This window comes from Cygnus olor, chromosome 3, assembly GCF_009769625.2.
Source record: "Cygnus olor isolate bCygOlo1 chromosome 3, bCygOlo1.pri.v2, whole genome shotgun sequence".
Lineage (NCBI taxonomy): Eukaryota > Metazoa > Chordata > Aves > Anseriformes > Anatidae > Cygnus > Cygnus olor.
The window spans coordinates 71,325,676-71,349,460 of NC_049171.1; the positions used below are offsets into that span (position 1 = coordinate 71,325,676).

General features: G+C 37.4%; 1 protein-coding gene across 8 annotated transcripts in view; it reads right to left on the reverse strand.

The window, feature by feature from the left end:
* Positions 1-23,785, reverse strand: part of UTRN (utrophin) — a 374,743-nt gene that overhangs the window by 260,950 nt on the left and 90,008 nt on the right. For all 8 annotated transcript variants that reach the window (XM_040553278.1, XM_040553280.1, XM_040553275.1 and 5 more), the window contains 15 exons: positions 23,581-23,688; positions 22,837-23,016; positions 21,344-21,513; positions 19,846-19,969; positions 18,050-18,137; positions 15,329-15,564; positions 14,886-15,066; positions 10,577-10,722; positions 8,466-8,675; positions 6,811-6,924; positions 5,873-6,028; positions 4,759-4,929; positions 2,359-2,538; positions 1,571-1,705; positions 886-1,035 (listed from right to left, as the gene is read on the reverse strand). In XM_040553278.1, coding sequence (XP_040409212.1) covers positions 886-1,035; positions 1,571-1,705; positions 2,359-2,538; positions 4,759-4,929; positions 5,873-6,028; positions 6,811-6,924; positions 8,466-8,675; positions 10,577-10,722; positions 14,886-15,066; positions 15,329-15,564; positions 18,050-18,137; positions 19,846-19,969; positions 21,344-21,513; positions 22,837-23,016; positions 23,581-23,688 — 2,349 coding nt within the window. The remainder of the gene's footprint in view (positions 1-885; positions 1,036-1,570; positions 1,706-2,358; positions 2,539-4,758; positions 4,930-5,872; positions 6,029-6,810; positions 6,925-8,465; positions 8,676-10,576; positions 10,723-14,885; positions 15,067-15,328; positions 15,565-18,049; positions 18,138-19,845; positions 19,970-21,343; positions 21,514-22,836; positions 23,017-23,580; positions 23,689-23,785) is intronic.

Below are 23,785 nucleotides of genomic sequence, written 5' to 3' on the forward strand. Positions count from 1 at the left end.
ACACACATAAACACACACACTCAGATTTAGCAAGAAGGCAACAGCCCAGGATGTCAGCACTGCATCTGCAAAAGCTGATAGCTTTCATATGGCAATGAAGTGCTGCAACAGAAAAAGCAACAGTGAATGTTCACTTGCCTGACAGCACGTAACCCCCAGCTGAGGGCAGTGCATTCATGTTGCTCACTGTAATGAGAATCAACCGAAATTCTCTCTGACTACATTTTGGTATTGACATAAAAAAAAAAAAAACCTCTAGTTCTACAAATCTGGCAAGAAATCTGGCAAGGGCCTGCATTATGAGGATAGAGAACTCAAGAACTCACGTAACAAATTTATGCAACGTGAAATACAGCTAGCCCTCTTCTACACAGTAAACTTAGAACACATGAGACAGAACTATGGGAAGAGGAAGGGAATGTAATAGTTGGGGAATGGAAAGAATGCTTTCTTTCTGTTCCTTATTTCTGTGTGACATTCCTAGCCACTTCAAAGAGTGAAAACATCACTATTCATGTTCTTCATTTTTACAGTTAGTGAGCAGCACACTGGTATTTATGGCAGTAGTAAGAGAATATTAACCGCAGTTATCGAACTGTCCCTCTTGAGATCAGAAATTATTTTTTAGTCAAAATTATCTGCAAAATGTGGAGGGAAGTGGGAGGAAGGTGGGAATGCAAATGTGCAAAAACAAAACATGACTGGAACAAGGTGAAAAATGTATCTTGCTCTTAGGCCATTATTCCAAATTGAAAGCAGCTGGCATTTTTCCTCTTTTTCTGTACTGCAGCCCTGCACCCATGAATTTAGCTATCTAACAGGAATCACTTCAGCCCACTGAGCTGAAAAACTCAATCTTCTTGAACCCTGCCCCCAAATTCTCACCAAGTGACTCAATTCTTCATAGCGAGCATTGAATGCCTCCAATTTTTCACTGATGATATCATCAAGAATCCCTCCATCAATCAGTGTCTGCCCAAGTTCCCGAATCTGGGTTCGATTATCAGCTGGATGACGCAGGACTGATTCCAGGGACTGGAAATTAGCAGAGAAAGTTTTGAAGATCAAGGCACTGAATATTTCTGCACTTTTAGAGGCGGAAATGTGTCTGCATGCACAGAAGTTTGTACACTTCAAATATCTTGAGAGTTCTCTAAAAGCATGAATTAGTTATGGTTTAATCCACAGTGGCACAAGGCAACTACAGTAGAGGTTTTGGTTTGGATAACTAAACTTCACAGCACTTCTCACCTACTCATCGTTATTTCATACTGTAGTGCTGGAAGGAATTAATCAATTTACACACGACAAAATACAGCATTCAATGTTACCTCTTCATGGTACCAAATATGGTGCAATAGTAACAAACAACAAAACATCTTTTTTTGGGGGATGAAATCTTACAAATACCCATTCCAAACTCAGAATAATATGTTCATTTAACGTGAAGAATCAGAATATTCTACACAAAATGCAGTACTTTACTGAAGTGTATAATTCATGTTTGTTTGTTTTTTTTTTAAATGTGACTATCTGAAAGGTCACTAATCTTATAGAATAACTACAATACCTCAAGAGCGTCATTGACAACATCAAACTTATCAGACAGATTTTCTGCCATTTGCACCCTTTCTTCCAGAGTGTTCAGCCAAGCTGTTTCTAAATCAAGATACTGAAGTAGCTCAATCCAACAGGACCACACCTCCTAGAAGCAACAGGAAAAACTGCAATTAGCCTAAAATGCCAGGCATAGCCCATATATACTATGAACAGCTCAAAAAGAATATATTTGAAAGATATTCACCTAAAATAGGCAGGTAGAACGCATTCAAAAACATGCCATTCTACAGTACATTCCAGACAGAAAAATCCACAACTACTGCATATTTCTTTTTACCTTGTTGCTAAAACAGACACAGAAATCTTTAAATTAAGGCTAAAATATCAGATATCTAGATTCTTATAATAATTTAAAAATATAACAAAATTTATCCCCTTGTCCTGAAATGTAGGACATACACAGCCTACCCCAAACTATAGCCAACCTGTTCTAATTATCATCGTATGTCAACCTCTAACCTCTGAGAAGTTTCCTTTTGTCATTTTGGAAGAGGCAAGGATAGATAACAGAGCTGTGAGACAAGCTTACTTATTTGCACAAGTGTTGATTACAGTACAGATTTTAAAAGCAAGTTCAGATGGTTTCTCATGGATTCCAATCTCAGAAAGGCACCAAAGCAAAATGCATTTATATCAAAGTTACTGGATTCAATGACACTATCAGACATTTTCAGCATCCTTCTCTATTTTTCATGTCATCTGTCTCAGTTTTGTTTAGTTGAGAGATATCACTCTTACCTCCAAAGTGTGGCATTTCCCCCGGATCCGATTACACAGTAGCTGGTAGTTCTCCAGCACAACATTCAGCTCAGTCGCCAGCTCCTGACCGCCAGACGGCACTTTAGCAGCCAACAACTTGATGTTGTCTTTGAGAATCTTCACTCGCACCTCCTTCTGCAACACATCCTCCTTCGCTCTCTGCCCAAAGAAACATATTACACAATTCATTTGCCACACATTCAGCTATTCACCATTCAAACCATAGATCAGCAGTTTGACTTCATAAGTGTACTTGCTGAAGTAGTTTTGAGCCTGAGCACAGCAAAATATGGCGTTAATTTGCAAAGAATTCAAATGATACTAGTGAGCATCAAAAATCCAATTTCATTAAATATAGTCATATTTACCATTTGCAGCTTGTTCATTAAAAATCCACGACTCAAAGCCAAAAAAAATCAGTGTTATTTCCACTTTAGCATACAGATATGAAAAAAAAAAAGAAAGAAAGAAAAAAAACCTAGAGGTTTGGCAAACACAAACTTATCAGGGAGAAAAACGTAGGGTGAATTTACAGAAGTTACGAGACTCGTATCTCAGTAACTGTCTCCGAAGTTATCCAGTAAAGAAGTAATTACCCAAGACATGAAACTAAAAAGTTAGGACCTCTCCCACAGGTGTTGGGTGGGCTGAAGGACCATGCAAAAAGGACCAAGGAGAAGAATTTCTTCAACCTAGCTGCATTCAGAAGAGCTTGGTAAAAAAAACATACAGGATAAGCACAACACAACAACTCCCAGCACATAGGCCTATAGAGATCATATTATTGGTTGTTGAATTTTGCCTTAATCAGAATTTAGGAAGTAGGATAGTTGGAAGACAGATAAGAGACAGACTTGGCCTGGTCTACATGGAGACAACCTGAAGGAAGCAGAAACAGAGATCGTCCTTCATTTTTTTCTTTTCAGGTTTCAAGGACAGTTTCATGACGCTGAAATACCTCTGGTAAGTAAGGCACTGAATTTTATAGTAGAATTTAGCACATGGCAGCATTATTGTTGGGCATGCTGTTCCAGATGTCTAAACGTAAATCAATCCCCAAAAAATCCAGTTAATGAACAGGCAAAGGATAGAATCCTGGGGAACATACTACTTTATGAGAGGATTATCAAAAACCAACCTACCCTCATCTTAAATTTACTCTTTCATATTAGAGAGTTTCACTCTTCATTCAAATGAGAGCAGAATTAGTCAAGCTGGAGTGTTTTTCAAGACCTTATGCAAGAAAATGCTCCTGGTCAAATATACAGAGAACACTCTTTCCCAATACTAGAGGCAGTCCCAGCATAATATTCTTAATGCAAATACAAGATGATATGCAAACATTAAAGCAGGCTTACAGATTCACTGACATACCTGCCAAATTAAAAAGCACAGAATACAATCTGGATTTGACAGAGGTAACTGTGCTAAAAGTCTCTCTTAATCAAAAGAGGGTTCTTTCTTTTTCTTGGCATATGTTTAGCAGGCTGTCAGACTATGAAACCTCAAATGGCTTCAAAGGACATGAACACATTAAAACACTTGTTAAAAAACTGCTTCAGAAAGCCCCTTCAAAAAGAAAAATTCAGAACTTCAAGTAGATTTGTCAAAGCACTTGTAAAGAGGGAAAAAAATCCTTTATTTTATACTCCACTGCATAACACCGTAGTGAATACTCAAAATATTTGTCAAGACATGCCTGAATTCTCATTAAATCGTTTAAAAACAGAGAGAATTATTGCTTACTCTGTACATACATCCAAGAAAATTACCTATTCAACTGGTAATTTATATTGAAACAAAAATAACTCCTCCTTCCCCGTTTTTTTTTTTGTCCATGGTCTCAAAATTACCAAGAAGCAAGGACCAGCTTTTTTTGTTTGCAACAGATGATGAACACAAGATAACCTTCAAAACAAAACTGTTTTAAATTGTTTTTCTAAATATGGAGCTACTATATCACAGGACAAGAAACCGGAGCCCAACAGCTGGAATCAGAAGAATATGTTTTTCCAACTGCTAATTTAGGCAGATAGAATAGCACATTTTCTTTCTCTCTCAAGTTTCTTCTCCTGTAATAAGGTTCCATAGTCTAGGGGTTAACTGCACTATACATAGCAAGCCTGGCTTCACAGGCTCTGCATGCCACTATTCATTATGAAATCCCTACGCCTCGTAGCCAAATAGAACATCTGCTTTTATAATTTGTGCTTTAAAACAAAAAAAAATCCATGAAGCAAAACTGAAAAACACCACTAATCTTGCCGTGACCCGAGCTCCTTTCCATACAGATAATAATTCCACAAAAGGTCACCCCTAGAAATCATTAAGTTTTGTTTCCCTTTAATCAGGTCTCTATAATGACCTGGTATTCCTGACCTTCATTTCCTCCACCGCATTCTCTAGCTCTTCAGGGGACTTGTATTCAAAATCTTTCTCCAAATATTCTTCTTCAGCTTGGGTCATCCATTCCTGCATCTCTGCCAAATCTTTCTTCAGATTTACAGCTTTTTCCTGACTTTCAGACAGGCGATTTTTCTGACTAATGATCTAGAATCCAAGGTGAAAAAAGAAACAGCAGTTTAGGTACTTATATATCCTTTTCTACATAAAAAAACTACATGTGTTTGTTAAAACATTTAATACCAAAACATTTTTCAGGCCTTTTTAATTAGCAAAAATAATTCAAATTTTACACACACATACACATTCATGAACCATTTTTATCAGATCAACAAAATCTAGAGGTGAAGGAAGGAGGAAACATCTGTTTTCTCGTCGTATGTAAACTGGTGACAATCCCTAAGAAAACAGTCATATTTTGCAGGGGGTTAGCGAGAACGCTCACAGATATCATATAGTTAGATACATCTTTATACAGAGCACTTAAATTCCTCCAGGCCTCGCTTTTTTCCCCACAGCCCAGCCAATCTGGATCAAGGTTCATCAACAGCAAGGTTCTCCTTGCCAGGCATTGCAACTAAAGAAAAATGTTTCTACAGACAGCAGAAACCTTCCACCCAAAAGAAACACCCACATACTCCAGACTGAAGTGGTAGTCTATTTATAGCTATTTATTTTTCAAAGCTGCTTGGAAAGAGGCTGAAATTACTCAGGTTCAGAATAATATTCCAGATTTCAGGGACAACAGAAGAAGGTCAGGCTTTTTTTTTTTTTTTTTTTTTCTGAAATGGGATAAAGCAGCATGAGAGAAAGTAAACAACTTCATTTTTATCTACAAGCTACTACACTGCAAGCAGCACATGAACTGAGAAGTACACATATTTAAACAAAATTACTGTTGCACAGGTATCCCCTAACATATTCACACTTCTGAAGGATTTACTGGGACAAGATGGATTTCAGCCACTTTGACAGTAGAACAAGTAAAACATATTCATCCAACCATTTCACTGCTTTACCTCTTCACCATCCTAAACTGAAAAAACAGCTGCATTAACAAGTAAACACTAGCAACATATGGAGAACTCACCTGTTTGCTCAGTTTTTCCCATTGTGTCTGGCAGTCTACTAGCCTAGATTTTGCCCAAGTATTTATGCCTGCAATAGGCTGACGACTTAAAGTAGACTCTACTTCCTTCATCTCTTTCAGTGATGGTTCAATCTTCTCCATTTCATTAACAAACACCTGAGCACACAGAAAGTGAATTTATAGAATATCAATAATTTTGCAATTTTTCATTATTTTAGAAAAACTTTAATAAAAAAGCAGAGTGATGCTGTGTTCAATACCAGCCTGTTTGGAACATCCTTCAGTGGTCCAAAACATCAGAGCTGTGCACCTAAAAACTAAAATACAGCTTGCCGCACACAGTGCAAACATTCTCACATGCTAGATGTCAACAATGGAACAATTCAAGTTTGAAGACAACGTGCATTAAATACCCTGATGTTTCTAGCATACCTCAGACTCATGTTCTTCCCCTGAAAACAAACATTTGAGGGTACACTGCAATCACTTACTGTTGGATGACATTCTATCTGTGATCATTATGTGGCACTAGCTAGGAAGGAATCTTATTTATAAGGCACATGCAACTCTTAAACCATGGGAGTTTCATCATCTGACATATTTGCTTTTTTATTTTTAATGTCCTTGAAAGTTTAATGCAGAAAGCACTTTTCACTCATAAATTCCTATATCATAAAATTAGGAAAAGTATAATAAATAGTTTTTACAGAAGAGCTAGTGTCAACTTGAAGATGAGTATTTGTAAATATAGTGAAGACTGAAAAGTACAAACTGTTACAGTTATACAATGAGGAACCAATTAAAGTGTGCCCTGTAAAGCCTGGCAGGCTTTACCGAATATACCATGGACAATATTTAGTAATAGCAGCAAAACAATAACGAAAAGATGCTGATCATATTATTTATTTCAAAAGATACCTTAGAAAAACAAAACTCACCGTGTACTGGTCAAGCTGTCTTTGAAGTCCTTCACTATCTCCTTGAGCAGTTTTTTCTGTTAGTAAGAAGTCTTTCACGCTATCCATCCACTTCTGAATGACTTTTGCATTGGCCTAAACCAAATATAGTAACAAAGAGTTGATAATGCTGTCATGAAGAGTGTACAGCTGTTGCATTTCAACAGATTCACACGAGGGACCTGTCTGAAGGCTGGAAATAACATTTTCCTCATAATATTAACCATATACAACTACCTCCACACTGTTTTGAGAGGCATGTTGCACTCCAAGAAGGAGATATGGCCCTACAGATATCTATGTGAGGAGAACAAGAGTGAGCGATGCTAAACAAACTGGACAGGTAGAGGCTATGCAGGCAAAGGCTTGCAGAGAAACACAGGCATAAAATAAAGAACTACACAGGATTAGACTAACAAAAAAAATTTAGCTACTTGGGTCTGATAGTAGCTACTGTACTCAGTACAGCAATACACAGAAATTAATAAATACAGAATTGTACAGTCATCGACCTAAAATTCACCAGCTGCCTTAAATCCCAGGGTAAAACAGGCAGGGTGGGGGACAGGAGGTTTGCCATCTCCTTTCTACACAACTGTGGATGTTCCCAACGACCCTTACAAACAAAAAAAGCACCACAAATTAGAAATGGGAGAAAGACTTTTGTCCTGATTCAATTAGGTTATATGGTTGCCATTTTTAATAATATATGAACTTTTTTTAATCAACAATTTTGGGCTACTTGGTTGGGTTTTTTAATAGATGGCATCTTTTTATTTTGAAACAATGGAGAGAAACAAACAAAGCACTGTTATTTGAGAATCCAAGTCAAAGTTCATGTCACCAAGGAAGACAGCACATATTTTTCTTTAAAACCTTGCAGTAGGAGTTCTTTCAATATCAACAGATTACACATTGCTTTTCAGAGAAAAAAAAAAAGTCAGTGCTAATGAAAACCCATTACACTAAAATCAAGTTTATTTTTAGGCCAATGCTACTATTAGAGGTCAAATTCATGACATTTTTTTCATTCCTTTTCCTTTTGGGGAGAATTTCCTGCAGCAGATTAGCCTGAAAATTATTTTCCAACAAAGAGACCCCAGGAGGCTCTAACAGTGAACCCTAGCTTAAAAATTACATATATACACACTCACTCATATATATACATATTTATAAAGGATGCCATTTGACAAGGCATTTTACCATATACCTAATTTAGGTTGCTTACAGAAAGCTGCTTACAATTCAGCTAAACTGAATTAAATGGGATTACTCACAAAGTTAGACATATTTAAATAACTTGCTGAATCACAAGCCAAGTATACAGAAGTTTAATGAAGTAAATGCTCTTGCACTGCACAGGCAAATAATTACCAATGGTCAAACACCCAGCATAGGCTGTGGATGTACAAAGGTAAATCTAGTTCCAACCCCCCTGCCGTGGCCAGGGATGCCACGCACTACATCAGGTTGCTCAGGGCCCCATTTAACCTGTCCTTGAACACCTCCAGAACTGTTTCCCATAACCATTTCAGTTCTCAATCAGCATCATCTGGATGCAGGTATATGAATAAAGAAAGAGCTTTAAAAAAAAAAAAAAGAGTTGTGCAACAACAAAAAAAATCCTTTTGTTTTACCTCAAATATTCTCAACTTGGATATGATTTCTTCCAGTAGTTTAACATCTTTTGAAGTCTTGAGCTTTAATTTGTCCCAGTGTCCTTGCACATGCCTGAACTCTTGCGTGTATACCTTGGTTATATCAGAAGCCTGTTTCTCCAAAGCTTTTGTTTCTTCAGCAAGTTTATCTACCCTGGGTTTCTGGGCTTCCAGTGTCTCACAAACAGTCTAAAAGGAGGGAAAAAAAAAGATAGGTTGATAAGTTTGCTTGCAGTATCAGACATAAAACATTCACATACATGTGCAAGTACATCAAAGGTTTGACTGCACAGAGTATAGATACAGTAAAGAGATGAATTACAGTTACTGCAGTTATTGAAGCAGAAGTGTCCAAACAGCTCTTTAAGCAGCAAAACCTTCAGCTGCTCTGCTGGAGCAGTAGCAGAGATTACAGAATGGTCTCTAAGGCCTAGCCATATAGCTAAATACACCCAGGTACCTCCGCCTCTGCTGTGCTGTGTAGTACTGGCACTCAGCTTGGCAAAGCAATGGCTACACTACGCTGCAGTCACAAAAGAAACTGCAATCTAGACATACTAGGAGCTCAGTTTTTTCATTCCCTCCAGACATATATGGGAGTGGGGGGTAGAGTGCCACACACACACAGCAGTGAGTGTGTGCTTCCCAGTTACATAAAATAAAATTATTTTAACACCTAGCTGAAATAAAAACTCTGGATACTTTAGTTTTGACAGCTACTCTTCCAGCTGGAATAGGAGGATACAATCTAGATATATTCACTAAGGTATTTCGGATGCAAGGAGTCACATGAGCTGAAATAGTTATTTTACCAATATTAAGGAAAAGCAGCTCAAGTTATAATGCAAGACATGAAAAAATGCTGCTGCTTCATTAAATTGGGCATTTTGGTTATTTAAAAATACTTAAATTTTAAGGGAGAAATTTGGAATTGAGATATGAAATCATTACTTATTTCATGAACTTAACTTTGTGAGTATATACAGTTAACATGTACATGTGGGATGTGTGGGCATATATTTTACTGGATTGTACTGAGGAAGAAACCTTTTTTTGGTATGCTTATGTTCTCAATTTTACTTCTTATTTACAGGAAAGAAACAGGATAAAATGTATCATTTCCTCTAATATGATAGGTAGTGAAGAGGCAATGAGACTGGGAACAGGGATTTGTGTTCTGGTCTTCCACCACACTCCTTAAAGCTCCCACACTGACATGGTATGCCCTTTCTGGTTTATTAGTCTGTGAAGAAAACGGGGAGGAGGGATCCAGAAAGGAAAAGACAAACCTCCAATGACTAAAAGCCACTGCAATTCAGCCACTGGACTAACCAAAAAAATCTCTGCCAGCTTTAAACAATAGAGAAATACCATCAAAAGGATAGAAAGACAAAGCCTTCCCCACATCCAGCAACTGGAATTCAAGAGATCCTCCAGAATCATCTGCAGTCCTCTTATGTTGGGCTGCATAATGTCCAACATAATCTCCTCTCACACAGGAGAAAAAAAATAAATTGTATTTCTGAATTCAGCATTATTCTACAAAAGCACTAGGAGGCAGAGGAGGGAGCAGGGATCTATTTGTTTCTCCCTCCCCCCACTCCAGACCATCTACTTATAAAGCAACCGTCATCCACAGATTTTCACCTACTTTATTTATATGTTCACAATAGGAAACAAAATTAGACTTCTACTAGGCTGAATTTGTGCATCAATTACCTTTATTGCTCACTAGCAGTTTCCCTTTGAAAGACAATCTGGAGGCCACAGGAGTTGAGTTACCCTCTCCTGACACCCCAGTAGGATGAAACAGCACGAAGCTGTTATCGAGGTGAGCTTCAGAGGCAGTTTCACCATGAAGGCATCCATCCCACATGGGGACAGGCTACAGGCAGCACTTGTTGGAAAGGCATCACAAGGCACAGAATCCCAGAGGCTGCTTCCAGGCACTGTTCCATGACATACTTCCCACTGAGTAACATTTTCATTACCTCACCGAAAACTCTCCCTCGCTGAAAAGGGATGGAGAGCAGCGGATGACGGTGGCAAAACAAGCAACTTCCTTGCTTCAGTGTGAAGGGAAGGATTACCTTTGTCTGCTGTAAGGCTTTCTCAACCTTACTAGGGTCACTCAGTCCACCAGCGATGGCCTGCTGCTTGCACTCCACCTCACTCAGCACATCCTTCAGCCTCTGCAGGGAGTCCACGTAGTCCTGGCTAGGCTGACTTTCTGTCTCTGGTATTGTTAATCAGAATAATTAAACCAAATACAAGGTAAGAACATAGACACTAGACCCAAATCATAAGACATGTGAATTAGCAGATTCACTTAAAGAAAAAAATACGAAGAAATCATGTGAGATATACTTGTACATTGAATCCTGCTGAGACACCCCAAGAGCTAGAACTCTTCTGCTAATATCAACATTTTTTCCTTTAAAAGATATTTTATATAAAGCTCAATCCCATTTTATGTAATTAAGTACCTAAATCACTTGAAGGGGAGGAAATCAACAGTACTTGGGCTTTTGCACACTTAAATCCCCTCAACTTAATATTTTTCATATTATTAATTTTTAACAGATATCTACTATTCATATACAAATACACACACAGGTATCTACTATATATAGCATGTAAAGTATAGTGTCTGTAAGAACTATATATTAAAGTTATATACACATGCTACATAAAGTAACTACATATATAAAGTAATATTTTATAGAAGTATACATAAGTATTATTTTAGTAGTAGGTTTATGTATATAAATGGTATGTATATATGTATATTTACATACATATATCAATGTATACATACGCTTAAGTACAAAAATAGCAACATTCAGTCTATTGCCAGAATAGATGCACTATCTGGAAACACTGCAAAGAGAATTAGGTTTGGATAGAGCATCTGCTTGCACTCTTTGTTTGCACCTCAGATTTCTATCAGACCTGTCCTCTGTGGAATCCCACACAGGAGGCAGCACGTAATACTGGAATTTCAGAATGAAAACTTCAATTTTCAAAAACTGCAACAAACGCGGGTTTAGTTGTAAAAACAGTACTATGGTATGCACATTCTCTGGCCATGGATTCCTAAGCAATTTCATCACTGACACAAGTGAAAATTAAGTTAAGCCTTATTCTGACTCACCAGGTAGCTTTTCAACAGCTTGCTGTCAGAACTGTCATGCCATTTATAACTAAGAAATGAGTCAACATTTCTAGAGAGAATCACAGTTATCTAACTGGCTCTTCTCAAAAATCCAGTACCAATTTAAAGGGAAAATAAGAAGAGTTTGCTATAAAGCAAATAGGAGCACTGTCACTAAAATACAGCAAGTCCTGAAGGAGAAAAAAGTAGTTAATAGTAAAAATAGCCTTCCATAAATAAAAAAGTAAGTCACAATTCCCATGAAAAATGCCATAGAGATGGCACTGTGTACCACTCAATCAGGGAGTTTTCAGACGCTCAAAGAACAGTGATGAAAGGAGCTGGACTTACTGACATTAGGACAGTCTGCCAAGTTCACAAATGCTTGATCGCTATCACTAGCTGTTTCTCCCCATTACATGGTTCTGGAAATTCTTTCAACTTGCAGCAATTCAAACTATGTTGTAAACAAACAAAAACCTGAAACTCTAAACTTTCATCTCCCTCAGCTTTTAACTATAGGCAATCCACAGAGAAACTATCATAAAAAAAATACACAAATGCAAGTTTAACACACCAAGATACATAAAATGTTTTTACTGAGTAATAACTGGTTCAGATATACTAACGATGCCTCAAGTGATGTGAAAAAGAGTATTTTAGTCACATCATGTAATGATTTTATTGGTATTGTATATGAACCAACTCATAACAATCATAAAATAATTATTCTTCACAGTAAGAATGAAGGTATATGCTGTAATCTGAGTATAGCAGACGTTACTCACACAGTTTTCTGCACTGATATAACTGAGTATTCATGCCTTAGTGAAGCTCACTATTACAGATGACCTAGTAATTTAGTAATTGAGTCTATTTTTACTACACACAGAATAAAGTGTTAATGCTCTTCCATCTGGGGCCATTAGCAAAATGCTTCCTCCCATTTCTCAGAAACAAAATGAAAAAAACCCTCCTTATAGGTCTGTGTTCTTTGTATTCACCTGTAAAATATTAACAGAGATGTATTTTGTGCACTACATTTAAAATCCTTTCTGAGTCAGCATGACTGGTTTGAATGTTCATATAATGAAATTTTTAATGCAACAAAAACACAAGCAGAACGTGCCTGAAAAGCAAGCCAAATTCCAAATAACTTCAAAGATGAAAGTTCCAAGAGGAATTATGTACAACTAACGTGTTCAACTAAGCTGTGAAAAAAGAATAAATTCCATATGTACATTTCAATTTTAATCTTAATCTTCAATTTTCCATTTCTAGTATTATTATTTATTTCTGTTAGTGGCAGACCCACATAACTTTTGAACCTATATCATCCACCTTAAGCATGTTTTTGCTAATCCATTAAACATAGCTTCAGGAATGCTACATCCTTGCATAATGACTTCTAACAACAGGGAACAATAGTTTACAGGGCACACAGAGGAGGTGATATGAATATTCTTTCAGGTGAATAAAAACATTTTGCCAGCTTGATCCAAAGCCTAGTAGAATCAGCAGAAAAAAATCTCTACAGAATTCAGTAAGTTTTCAGTCAGGCACTATCCGAAGACCTTTGGAAAAGGAGGTAAGTGTTTTGTTTCTTTTTGGTTGTTTGTTTTAAACTTTATCTTACCTGCACTACCCATCTTTCTATCAAATAGCCACACAGAGCATTTTGATAGCATTTCAAACTTCCATTTTCAGCAATAACAATGTCCATGCAAAATATAGTATTTACAATCAACTAACTGCAGTTCAACTTAGAGGTTTTTTTGTTATTATTATATTTACTCAGCCTTATCTCACACCTATGATGTTTGGTAATTATTTAACTGAACCGCGAAGAGAGAGCATTGCAGATTCAAGCTGCAAAGCCCACACCTAGGCCTACCGAAGCTGATTGAAGTATTTCTACCTATTCACTGTACATTGGACCAATCCCTGAGGAATGAAATGAAAAAAAGATAAAGATACAACTGGCTTCTGACCACATTTGATACAGTGCAAAAAGATATTTTACACAATAAATATACTATTATTATTCATTAAAAAAACATATATACATGTAACAATATAATCTGTGAATATCAAAATGAGACTGTATTATTATGTACATATAAAAGAGCTAGCTTTGTTTTCAGATCCCAATGCCAGATTTGCCACTCTGGACAAAATGATATTTTCTCAATTGATTACACATCAATTGCGTTTGATCAGGATATCACAAATGCAAAAAAATATGGAAAAGTGACAGTGTCTGCTATAAAAAGTATAAGACAAGATAACAGAGATGAAATGAAGAAGGTAACTGCGATACTTAAAAGCAAAATCACTTCCTAGTGTCGTTTTCACATTATGATTATTAGAACATTAGAAAAATACTGTTATTTATGTATTTAGGTACATTCGAGAATTATTATTTTACCAAACGATTATCAAAAGAAAATTGTTTCCTAAACTATTAATCCCTCTTTTTTAACTTCTAATGGCTGTAAAAAAAAAAAAAAAAAATCACAAACAGCTATTTTCCCCTGTATGGACCACAGTTGATCAGCATCAGTTCTGACCTTTCTGTCTTCATGGAACAGAAACCACCAACTAGACAACAAGGAACAGTGCCATAAGGAAGCAGATTCAAATTTGCAACTTTGTTTTCCCCCTTACAAATTTTGTTCCAGGGGAATCCCAGCTCAAAACTGGGAAGAAAAATCTTAGACAAAAATACATAGGTTGTGAAATACTCCTTCACTGATCATTACAAAAATATTCCTTCCCTCTAATTTCCCTGTACTACTCTTCTTAGTATTCCTTCTTTACAACTTCAATCCCAGCTGCATTTGGAAATGTCTAATATTAAACCTTTGGAAATGTCTAATATTAAACCTTTGACAATATATCATCATTAACTAATGGAAACTAAATGATCCAAATACTCTTTCAAAAAGGATCACCACATCCTGTGTCTGAAAGGGAAAAGTAAGATACAAAAAAACTCAAGGAAGGTACTGTCTTGCATAAACAGCTATAAGCTCTGAACAACACTTTCAGGGTGACTGCATTAATTCCCAAGTCTCATTAAAGACCAATATACGGCAGCTCTGTTGTGCAAAGGCTCTGAGAGCATCAGACTGTTTATCAAGACATCAAAAAAACTATTATTCAAGGGAAAAAGAAAGGAAAAAAGAAAAGAAAAAAAAAAAAACAGAAAAGAATCAGCAGGACCTATGTAGAGGAGCATTTACCTTTCTTCAGCTGCTGGTGACGTTCCTCCAGTTTCTGGCGAGTCAACTTGAAATGATCAAGAAAACCATTCAAGCTCTCCTTAATGAAGTTCGGAGGCATGGGCTGAGAGGTGAGCACCTTGCACGTGGCTTTCAAGTGTTCCAGCCGTGGACTCAGGCTTACAAGATGAGTTAACTCCCGCTGTAAGAGATTGAAAACAGAATCAAAACATACCTTGTTAACACAAGGGTTTTAGTAAGCTCCTGCAAAAGCTGCTCTACATTACTAGGGCAACAGTGTAAAGAACTCCTGTGACACAGGTACCAAAATCTTCCAGTCAAATCTGGTGCCCTGAAGGCTCTTGGGAAATTTGAGTTACCTTATTGATTATGCTAATCTCCTCTGGGGTATCCTGTGCTCCTACCAGCTTCCAATCAACAGTAACAAGTTTTGCCAGACTTACCTGACACAAATCTTTCAGGACTGCTGAGGGCTGGGATGCTGAAGAAGCATTATTTTTAAGCCAGCCATCCTTTTCAACTACAGTCTTCTCAAGCTCATTCATTTCCTTAAAATAAGCATTTATATCTTCCTGGTACTTTATCTTTCTGGCCAGTTCTTCCAGATGTTGTACCACCTCTTTCCACCCTGACAATATTTTCTCCATCACATTTTTTAAATCCGCTGCAGGAAGTCCCTCTAAACAGATAATATAAATTACTGTTAGATTAACTGCGACACATTTTGGTTAACAAAGTTTTAACCATTCTTCTCTTCAGACACAGGTACACAGTTACACTAATATGCAAAATGCTTTGCTTCCAAGTCAACCATCCCTAAAAACTGTACTCATTACTAACAGTGGTTTGGCTTTTTATTTCCACATTAGTGGTTAAAATGAAAAATGAAATGTTCCACTTTGTCTTCTCTTTTGACAACTGTTTAGTTTTTAACAATGTACTGACTCTCAACAATCATGACTCTCTTCAACATGATGATTTGTGTCTAAATGTCGACGGAAGATTTAAATAAGCTTTTTTTTCCCCCCCTCTCTACAGAGGAAAATGGAAGCTGCAACTTGGAAAGCAGCGATAAATTCATTGAAAAGGTAAATGGAAATCCAGCAGCGTCTGCCTGGGAGAGAGAGCGAACAGTGGCTGACAATGTCACATTGCATGCAGACGTGATTAACAACTAGGTAACGTGAATAGCTACAAAAGCAGCATGACAATACACAAGGTTATTTCCCATTCACAGTGACTACCCCAAGGACTTGCTACACCATCTTTCTGGTGAATCAATTCACTACCTGAGGACGCAGCACCGTAAGTGAAGTCTTCCCACCCACATGCACTCCCTGCTCCATTTCCCCGAGAGCTAAAAGTAACTGGCAAATTTGCTGATATGTGAAAAAAATTCAGTGCAGTGTGTGTTCAACAATACATTCTCACCACTGCAAGTTCCTGATACAGATCCTGTTTCAAGGTACCACTTCTTTTTATAAGGCTTATTTGAGTCATGTGAACTTATCAGTTCTGTCATTTAGACTGGAGCGTAAGCAAGAGATTCATACAGAAGGGTCTGTTTTCTGTACTGCTACAGTTTAAGTGGAGCCCAGTATTTTGTTCTGGGGCAGCCAGTTTCTACATGGGCACTTGAAGGCTCTGCTGCATTGATCCTCCCCTGCGCTTCACACACTGGCCATACACACGGAAGCACAGCAGCTGCAGCCAGCCATGTAACAGAAGCGTGCACGCAGTGATCGGTCACTGCTCTACGGCAGGGCCTGAGCATGCCACAAACGGACGTATACACATGTATGCCTCTGCTGTGCATTATTCTACACATGCACAGCTGAGCTTGGTTTTGGAGAGAAGGGCTGTCATTCTGAGTTGGACAAAACATATCAGCAGACCCTACCAAAGCGGGGGCTGTACATTGGTTACCGATGCCTTATTTTCTATAGATTCCTAACTTTAAGGCAGCAAACATTAGGAAGCAGTTTCTGCAGCTTATTTTTTGATGATGCACACCCATTTTTCAACTATGTATTTTTCAGCATGATCAACATATACTTGTTATATAACCACAATTGACAGATCAAGCTGGGGGCATACATACAGCTGGGAGGGGGTAAAAAAAAGAAAAAAAAAAAGGAGGGGCAGGAGGGAGGATCCCTGACAAGGTCTAGTGTCAGGAACAGTCACAAGTTTTTAATAACCCAAACTCCAGGTCAAATCAGTGGCTTTGAGAGCAACTTTTAGAGCAACAGCAACCCCTGTAAAAAAATTTCACCTGTATTAAACAAGGAGGGAAGGACTCAAAATGCTTAGTGGATTGCGACATCCTAGCAAAAGACTGGCCGGAAAAAAAAGCGTGGCAGTTGGAAACTCCAATGGAAATCAGAATGCACGACAGCGATACCATCCTTACACCTGTCTGAATGCTACCAGCTACAGGAAGTTCAACAGAAGTCAAATGCATGGCAGATCTAAAAGGCTGTGTTTCTAGATGATCTGAACACCTCTTTTGTGAAGAAAGTCACTTTTTGCTGATGATTTTTTGTCATATTATGAAACAAAATTTTGGCAAGGCTTAAAGATTCAGCTTTCACTGATGTTTCCAGGGATGTTTTAATTCACAATCAATCATTTTCTCAAGCATATAGGCTTCTCTCTTGCCTTAGAACCATGAATTGTGACTATCATCAAAACATCCTGACAGTTTTCACAAAAAATAGCGAAAACTATGAATAAGAAGACATATACACATATTCACTCAACTTAAATTTCAGTTCAAGATTTCCACTTCAAGGTAGTTACATTTTAAGATCTTACACTTATTTTTTCCACATGATTTAAAATAAAAAGTCCTTTCCCCAAAAGCATATGGCTGCAACTTTAAGAAATTATTTCTATTTCAATAAAAATAACCCTTACAAGGTTGCAAACAAACACACATACATTAAAAAAATCATTTTGCTTTTCTATAAGCTTAGCTAGTAATTTATGTGTTTTGTTTCTATTAAGAGTAACAATGATGAATGTCTCTGAAGGAAAGAAAGTGGAAGGAGAAGGAATAACTGCAGTGCTTAACTGGAGATAATAAACATATACATCAGTACTATTTCTCAGCAATTTGTCTGATTAAATCACAAAACAGAAAAACATTTCAAGTCTCTTACCTTTTCCCATTTGATCCAAAAGAACATGTCCACTTCGTTTGAGTTCATCTAACTTTTGGCTTTTTTCAGCCCTTTCTTTTTCTATCACCTACAAATTGAACCCCAAAAGACTATTTTCAGAGAGTGTCATTTTTCTTGACTTTTTTTTTTGAAAACACATAAAAGAAGTTAGATCTCAAAAGCAGCAAGTATACAAAAAGACTAATACAAAGACACCAGAAACAAAATATTGTTAGAAAAGTTGGCAATCCTGCTAGGTGGTATCAGATATTGGGACACCAGCTATAACACGACACTTATGATCAAAAAAATGTATTTGATGTGAACCAGTGAATAAAAAATATTAATATTCCTTTTGCCTCTACAATGTCTACTAAGATTTCCATCAGAAACTAGCAACAACCTGTTACCTAGAATTCCAGCTAGCAAAAACTACAGCAGACTAGTACTCCAGTACTCCAATCTACGAAGCTCTAGAGCTTCACTCTCCCTCATGATAAAGATTAAGTGAGGAAAATCTTATGTGGCTACCAAGATTTTTTAAAGGAACACATCCCTCCCTCAAGACATACATATCAGTGTGTGTTCCTGTGTGAGCCAAGAGGCAGAACATATCCAGACAGGAAAGGGTTCCTTGGCCATAAGGCCATGATTTTAGTGCCCTCTGAGACTGCAACAAAACCAATCCAAATTAAAATCCTTTTGAAACAAATGTCCCAAGTTATTTCTCTGGTTTAGACTTCCTACCGTATTTTTGAAAGAAGCATTCATTCATTTGCACAGTCAGGAAGCACAAAGATTGTCCCACCCCCTCAGAGTCCGATCATTTAAAAACAGGGTTATTCATGAGAACCTGGTGTTCGTCTTGGAGCCTGTTTTATAAAGGGGTACAAACATCCATAAAGCTATATAAATAAACCATCAGGTGGGTTTTGTTGTTTTTTATTTCCAATGGTACTATCATTCCAATCATTCCTACTGGCACCATTTTGCACTAGAACACTGAGAAGGAGTCTCTTTATAGATATTTTTAAGTATTAGGAGTTGGACTCAATGATCCGTATGGGACCCTTCCAACTTGGGATATTCTACGATTCTATGATTCTATTCTCTCTGATTTCAAAGGCAGGTTTCCTGCTAAAGCTCCAGTAAGCTTTCATTAACAAAGTATGCTCAAGGAACAGGGAAGGCAAGAATATGTCCCTGAAATAGATGGAACAGAAAACAAAATAGTTATCTTATGGCTTCTGCAAGATATGGTAGAATTCCGTGTTCTGTCTTGCAGGTCACATGAGTTGTAACTATCATTATTTTCTCTGAAATTAACAGACCAAGCAATAATGCATCCAAATGCTGGACACAACCTTGGACCCTAGGTAATAAAGGGTGTGCAATGTCACAGCATGGTTCAAGGGCTCCCTTGAGCAGCACACTGGCACATCTCTGCCAAAATTATAAGCGTGGTGTCAGTCAAGTCCATCTCCAACTGTGAAACATGAAGCCAAAATAAGCTGCTTTGTAGAAAAGATAATAATCCTGAAGACGTTCATTTATCACAATTCCAAAGGAGACAGTTACATATGCCTTTAAAATTTCCTGTGGATTGTGTGACCCAACACCAACAACAGGCTGTGTCCAGCTGGTCAGATTTCCATGTCTGTCCAGTTCAGGAACTATTCTACAAAGAGACTTAATCCCCATGAAGCATGTGGATCTGCCCACATATCCAGCTGACAGCCAGCCTAAAGAAACAAAATATATTATTCACTGGAAAACCCTCTATCTTCCCATTTTACCTTCAACTTTTCTTTCAGGTTTGAAGTCTCTCTCATCTTCTTGTACTCTTTGATGTCTGTGGCCTGAATGGCAGTTTTTGATTTTGAAATCCAGTTCAACAGCTCAGCACTTTCAGCGTCAAACCTGGTTTAGAAGGTTGGACAATTTTTTTTGTCATTTTTCTCTATTCACTGTCTTAAAAATGAGAAGTCTTAAAGTTCAGCACATTCTAGATTTTGTCTGCAATGCTATTTAGTCTGAAGAAAATGCTAGCAGCTTAAGTACTCATGATAATGAGTACAGAAAAACCTTCAGCTAAACCTGTTTAGCTGACTGAAGATTAGCTTATCATTTAAGATTTTTTGCTACAGCCGGACTTTTCTAGATTCACATGACTTTCTCATGCCTAAAACTAAGCTACAACCCACCACCACAAAAAAAAAAAAAAAAAAAAAAAAAAAAAAAACGAACTCATAGATTAACCAATACTGTACACAATTTTAGAGAAGGACAAGGCAGACATACTATGTGGACCACTAGTCAGACCATACTACAATTATGTGACTTAACACAATGTAAATCCTAATGTTTCCTAAATAAATCTTAACAGCCTGCCAACAGATGCAGAAGTTACTGCTAACCACTCAAAGTTTTTTTTTGTGGGAAAGCCTGCAAAATTCCAGTTACTGGTCATTTGCTGGTTTCAACGTAAGTAATCAGAATCAGGCAAAAGCATCAGATGGAAGTTTAGCCCATTTTACCTGACTCTGTCCATAATACAGTTTGATCATTTGGCTCTTGATGCAGCCCTCTATCATCTCCCTAGAAAACCTGCCAAAGGTTTAAACTAGTGACACCTCAAATAATTTTTTGTTTTCTCAGGCAAACAAACAGCAAAATAATGAGTATACGGTATTTACCTTCTAATTTTTTAAACAATTCCTTTAGTTTTATGCATGCTATTTAATGAAAGCACTGCAACGTGTTATTAGAATACATGCAAATAAATCAGCCACTCCAGATACACTTGTGAAAAGAGACATCACTATAATGTTGTGTCTATTACCAGGGAGATAGAATAGGTTTCTGAGCTTTTTTGCACAGTTTCTCCAGTATATTTCACAGAGACCAGAAATACATAACAAATCAAAATACTTGGTCCTTTCATAACACTAGGTATCCCAACATGTGAAGATTGTTTTTTTTCCAAAAGAAAGGAAATATAATTAATTCTATCTTTCAGCAAAGGAACTGAAGTACAACAAAGAACCAAAGGCCTGCTTTTCTGAAAAATAAAACACATCCCTTTTCCTTTGAAATTGACGAAGGCTGCAGGCTTTCTGTTTCTCTGAAAACAAGGGTGTACATAACAGTCCCTCCCCACTCCCCAAACCCAACTTCACAGCTGCAATATAAATGTTCTTTACTAGCATAAAAGGAGATTCAAAACCTAAGACTAATGGAAATGAGCTTGTGTTATCTAGTGAGCGTAGGAAAATGGCTTTGACATATACTTACTTTTTCTTTGCTTCACTGTCCCCTGGGATTTGCCTTTTCTTTGGGGGCGGTGGTGGAGGCGATTCCTGCCTGGATTGTCTAACCACTACCGGGTCCTTCATAGACATTGTTTCTGCAGGAGTCTTCTGTGAAATCTGTGACATCCCTACGCTTCCTACAGCTTGAGTTACCTACGCAAAATGATTTAGCAGAAAGGGTTAAATACCTTTTCTAATGCAAACTGTAACTTGTTCTTGTTTCATTCCCTTTTATTCATCAGTCAGAAAAACCCTTTCTTTCGCTCCTACAAATGATCACACCTAGCCTTCAGAAAGCACATTTATCATAGATGCCAAAGCAATCCAAAGAAAAACAGTATTCTTCTCATTTTACAGATGGGAACCAAGCACCAAAATTCTCAGTTCAACTAGAATTTCACACCAGAACAAGTGAATTTAAATCAACAAAATACACTATGTATTTTCTTTCATAATTGCTTGGTTCACAGAAAGAACCAAGGTCCTTTGGATTTAACAATATACAATTCTATATCTTATATACATTCCCCACAAAACCAAACATACAACTCAAAGAGCTGACACACAGTGGATTTGACCTAATAACTAACCTAAAAGCTCACTCAAGTCAATAGAAACCTTCCACACTCTTTAACAGGTTATAAAGTAAGTCTCGTGGGAATCACCCTGTAAGTTCTAGCTTAGCACATGCTTGATATTTAGGGGGAATGAAAGGATGTACACAGGATTTGGCACTCTGCACTGCTTTGACTCAAACAGAAAGAACAAATTAAAGCCGCATGGCTGAAATGGACCCCTACTCATAGCCTGCGCAACTCATTCACTACACACTAAATGGATCATGAAGCAGTGCTGCAGCCATCACCATAATGCTCTTTTAATATCACACAAAAAAGGGCATGTGAGTCATAAAACTGTCAAATAAAATTCTCACAGAAGCCAATGGAAGTTCTATCTAAATGAAATATTAGCAAGCACTCAAAATACTGAAATAAAAACTTTACAGTCCAGCTTGGCTATCATCTTTACATGTCTAACAACAATCTTTTCAACAGGTGAGAAATTGTACTCAGAGCATAAATGCTTGTATGACTCCTATTTATTTATCTACTCTATGTTTGGGGTTTTGTGTTTATTTTCTTTTAGTATGAGATTTAATCCAGTCCCAGTGCTCTCATAACGTTTAAAAGTATTTACATTGATTGATAATACATGTTAAACCTGCTTTACTCATCAGAAAAAATGAAGCTTAATCTGTGTGAGAAAGGAGTAACAGTATTAGTCAGGTTAACAACTTGTTTTGAAAGCCAAAAAACCCAGACAGCTTTTTCTGCAGATAAAATCAGCCCCACGTGAAACAGAACTCATTTGCCTCTAGCCAGGTGCCAAGAACTTGCCTGGGCACTTTTGCTTACAGTATCAGCGAGGTTTGCATACATCTAAACAGCTAAGAAGTAACAGAGCATAGATAAGTACCTGATTAGAGTAATCCTCTAGCTTCTGAACCAAACTGTCCCACCTCTGAGTTAGTTCTTCTTGATCATGGTCGATTTTATCAGATGCTCTGCTATTGCCAAGGATTTGGGCCACATCCTGACCTAGCTCATTCAGCTGGTCTAGTGTTTGTCGTTTCATACCCATGTCCTCTTTCAAAATCTGAAGTTAAAAGAAAACATTAAAAGACGACATCAAGTATTCTGCCACCTCTAGCTTTTCATTCCAAGAAGAAATGTACTACCTGAGCCAGATGCATCATAGGTTTCAAAACAGTTCTCTTGTTTAACAAAGCACTAACAGACACTTAAGAAAAACACATCCCTGAGAAAGCTACTAGAGCAATCTGCTGTAGTTCTTGAGTTACAGTTGCAAATGATTAGGTTAGGTACAAGCTGTACCAATGTATTTAAACAAAAACAGAACAAAACAAAAAAAAACCCACACCTTGGAAAACCCAGCTGTCTGGTGGACTGCACGAAACTACAAACCCTGTAAAATGCCCAGGATGGCTGTTCCAAAATAAGTCACATCAGCCTAGCAAGGCCATGGAGAAAGTTGTACACAGCTTTTTAAAATTTAAGTGAAAATATCTGACAAGGAAAGAATATAGACCTGGATTCAAATATATAGTTCATTCACAGCTCCTGCTGAAGTCAAACTCATAACTTGCCATTCATTTAGACTCTCAGATTTGACAGGATAGATGAGGACAGCAATACTCACTGCTAGTTTTCGAACATTCACACTCAGGTCGGTTTGATCTTTGAAGTTGCTTGTCTGGACCTTACTTAGGGCCTCTTCTTTTTCAGTCAACCAAGCTTTCAATAAGCACTGCAGATTATAAGGGAAATAGTACAAGAACATACCAAGTTTGTCAAACAATTGACAATTCCTTCTTTAAGTTCTTTGCATTCCAAACACTGTTCTG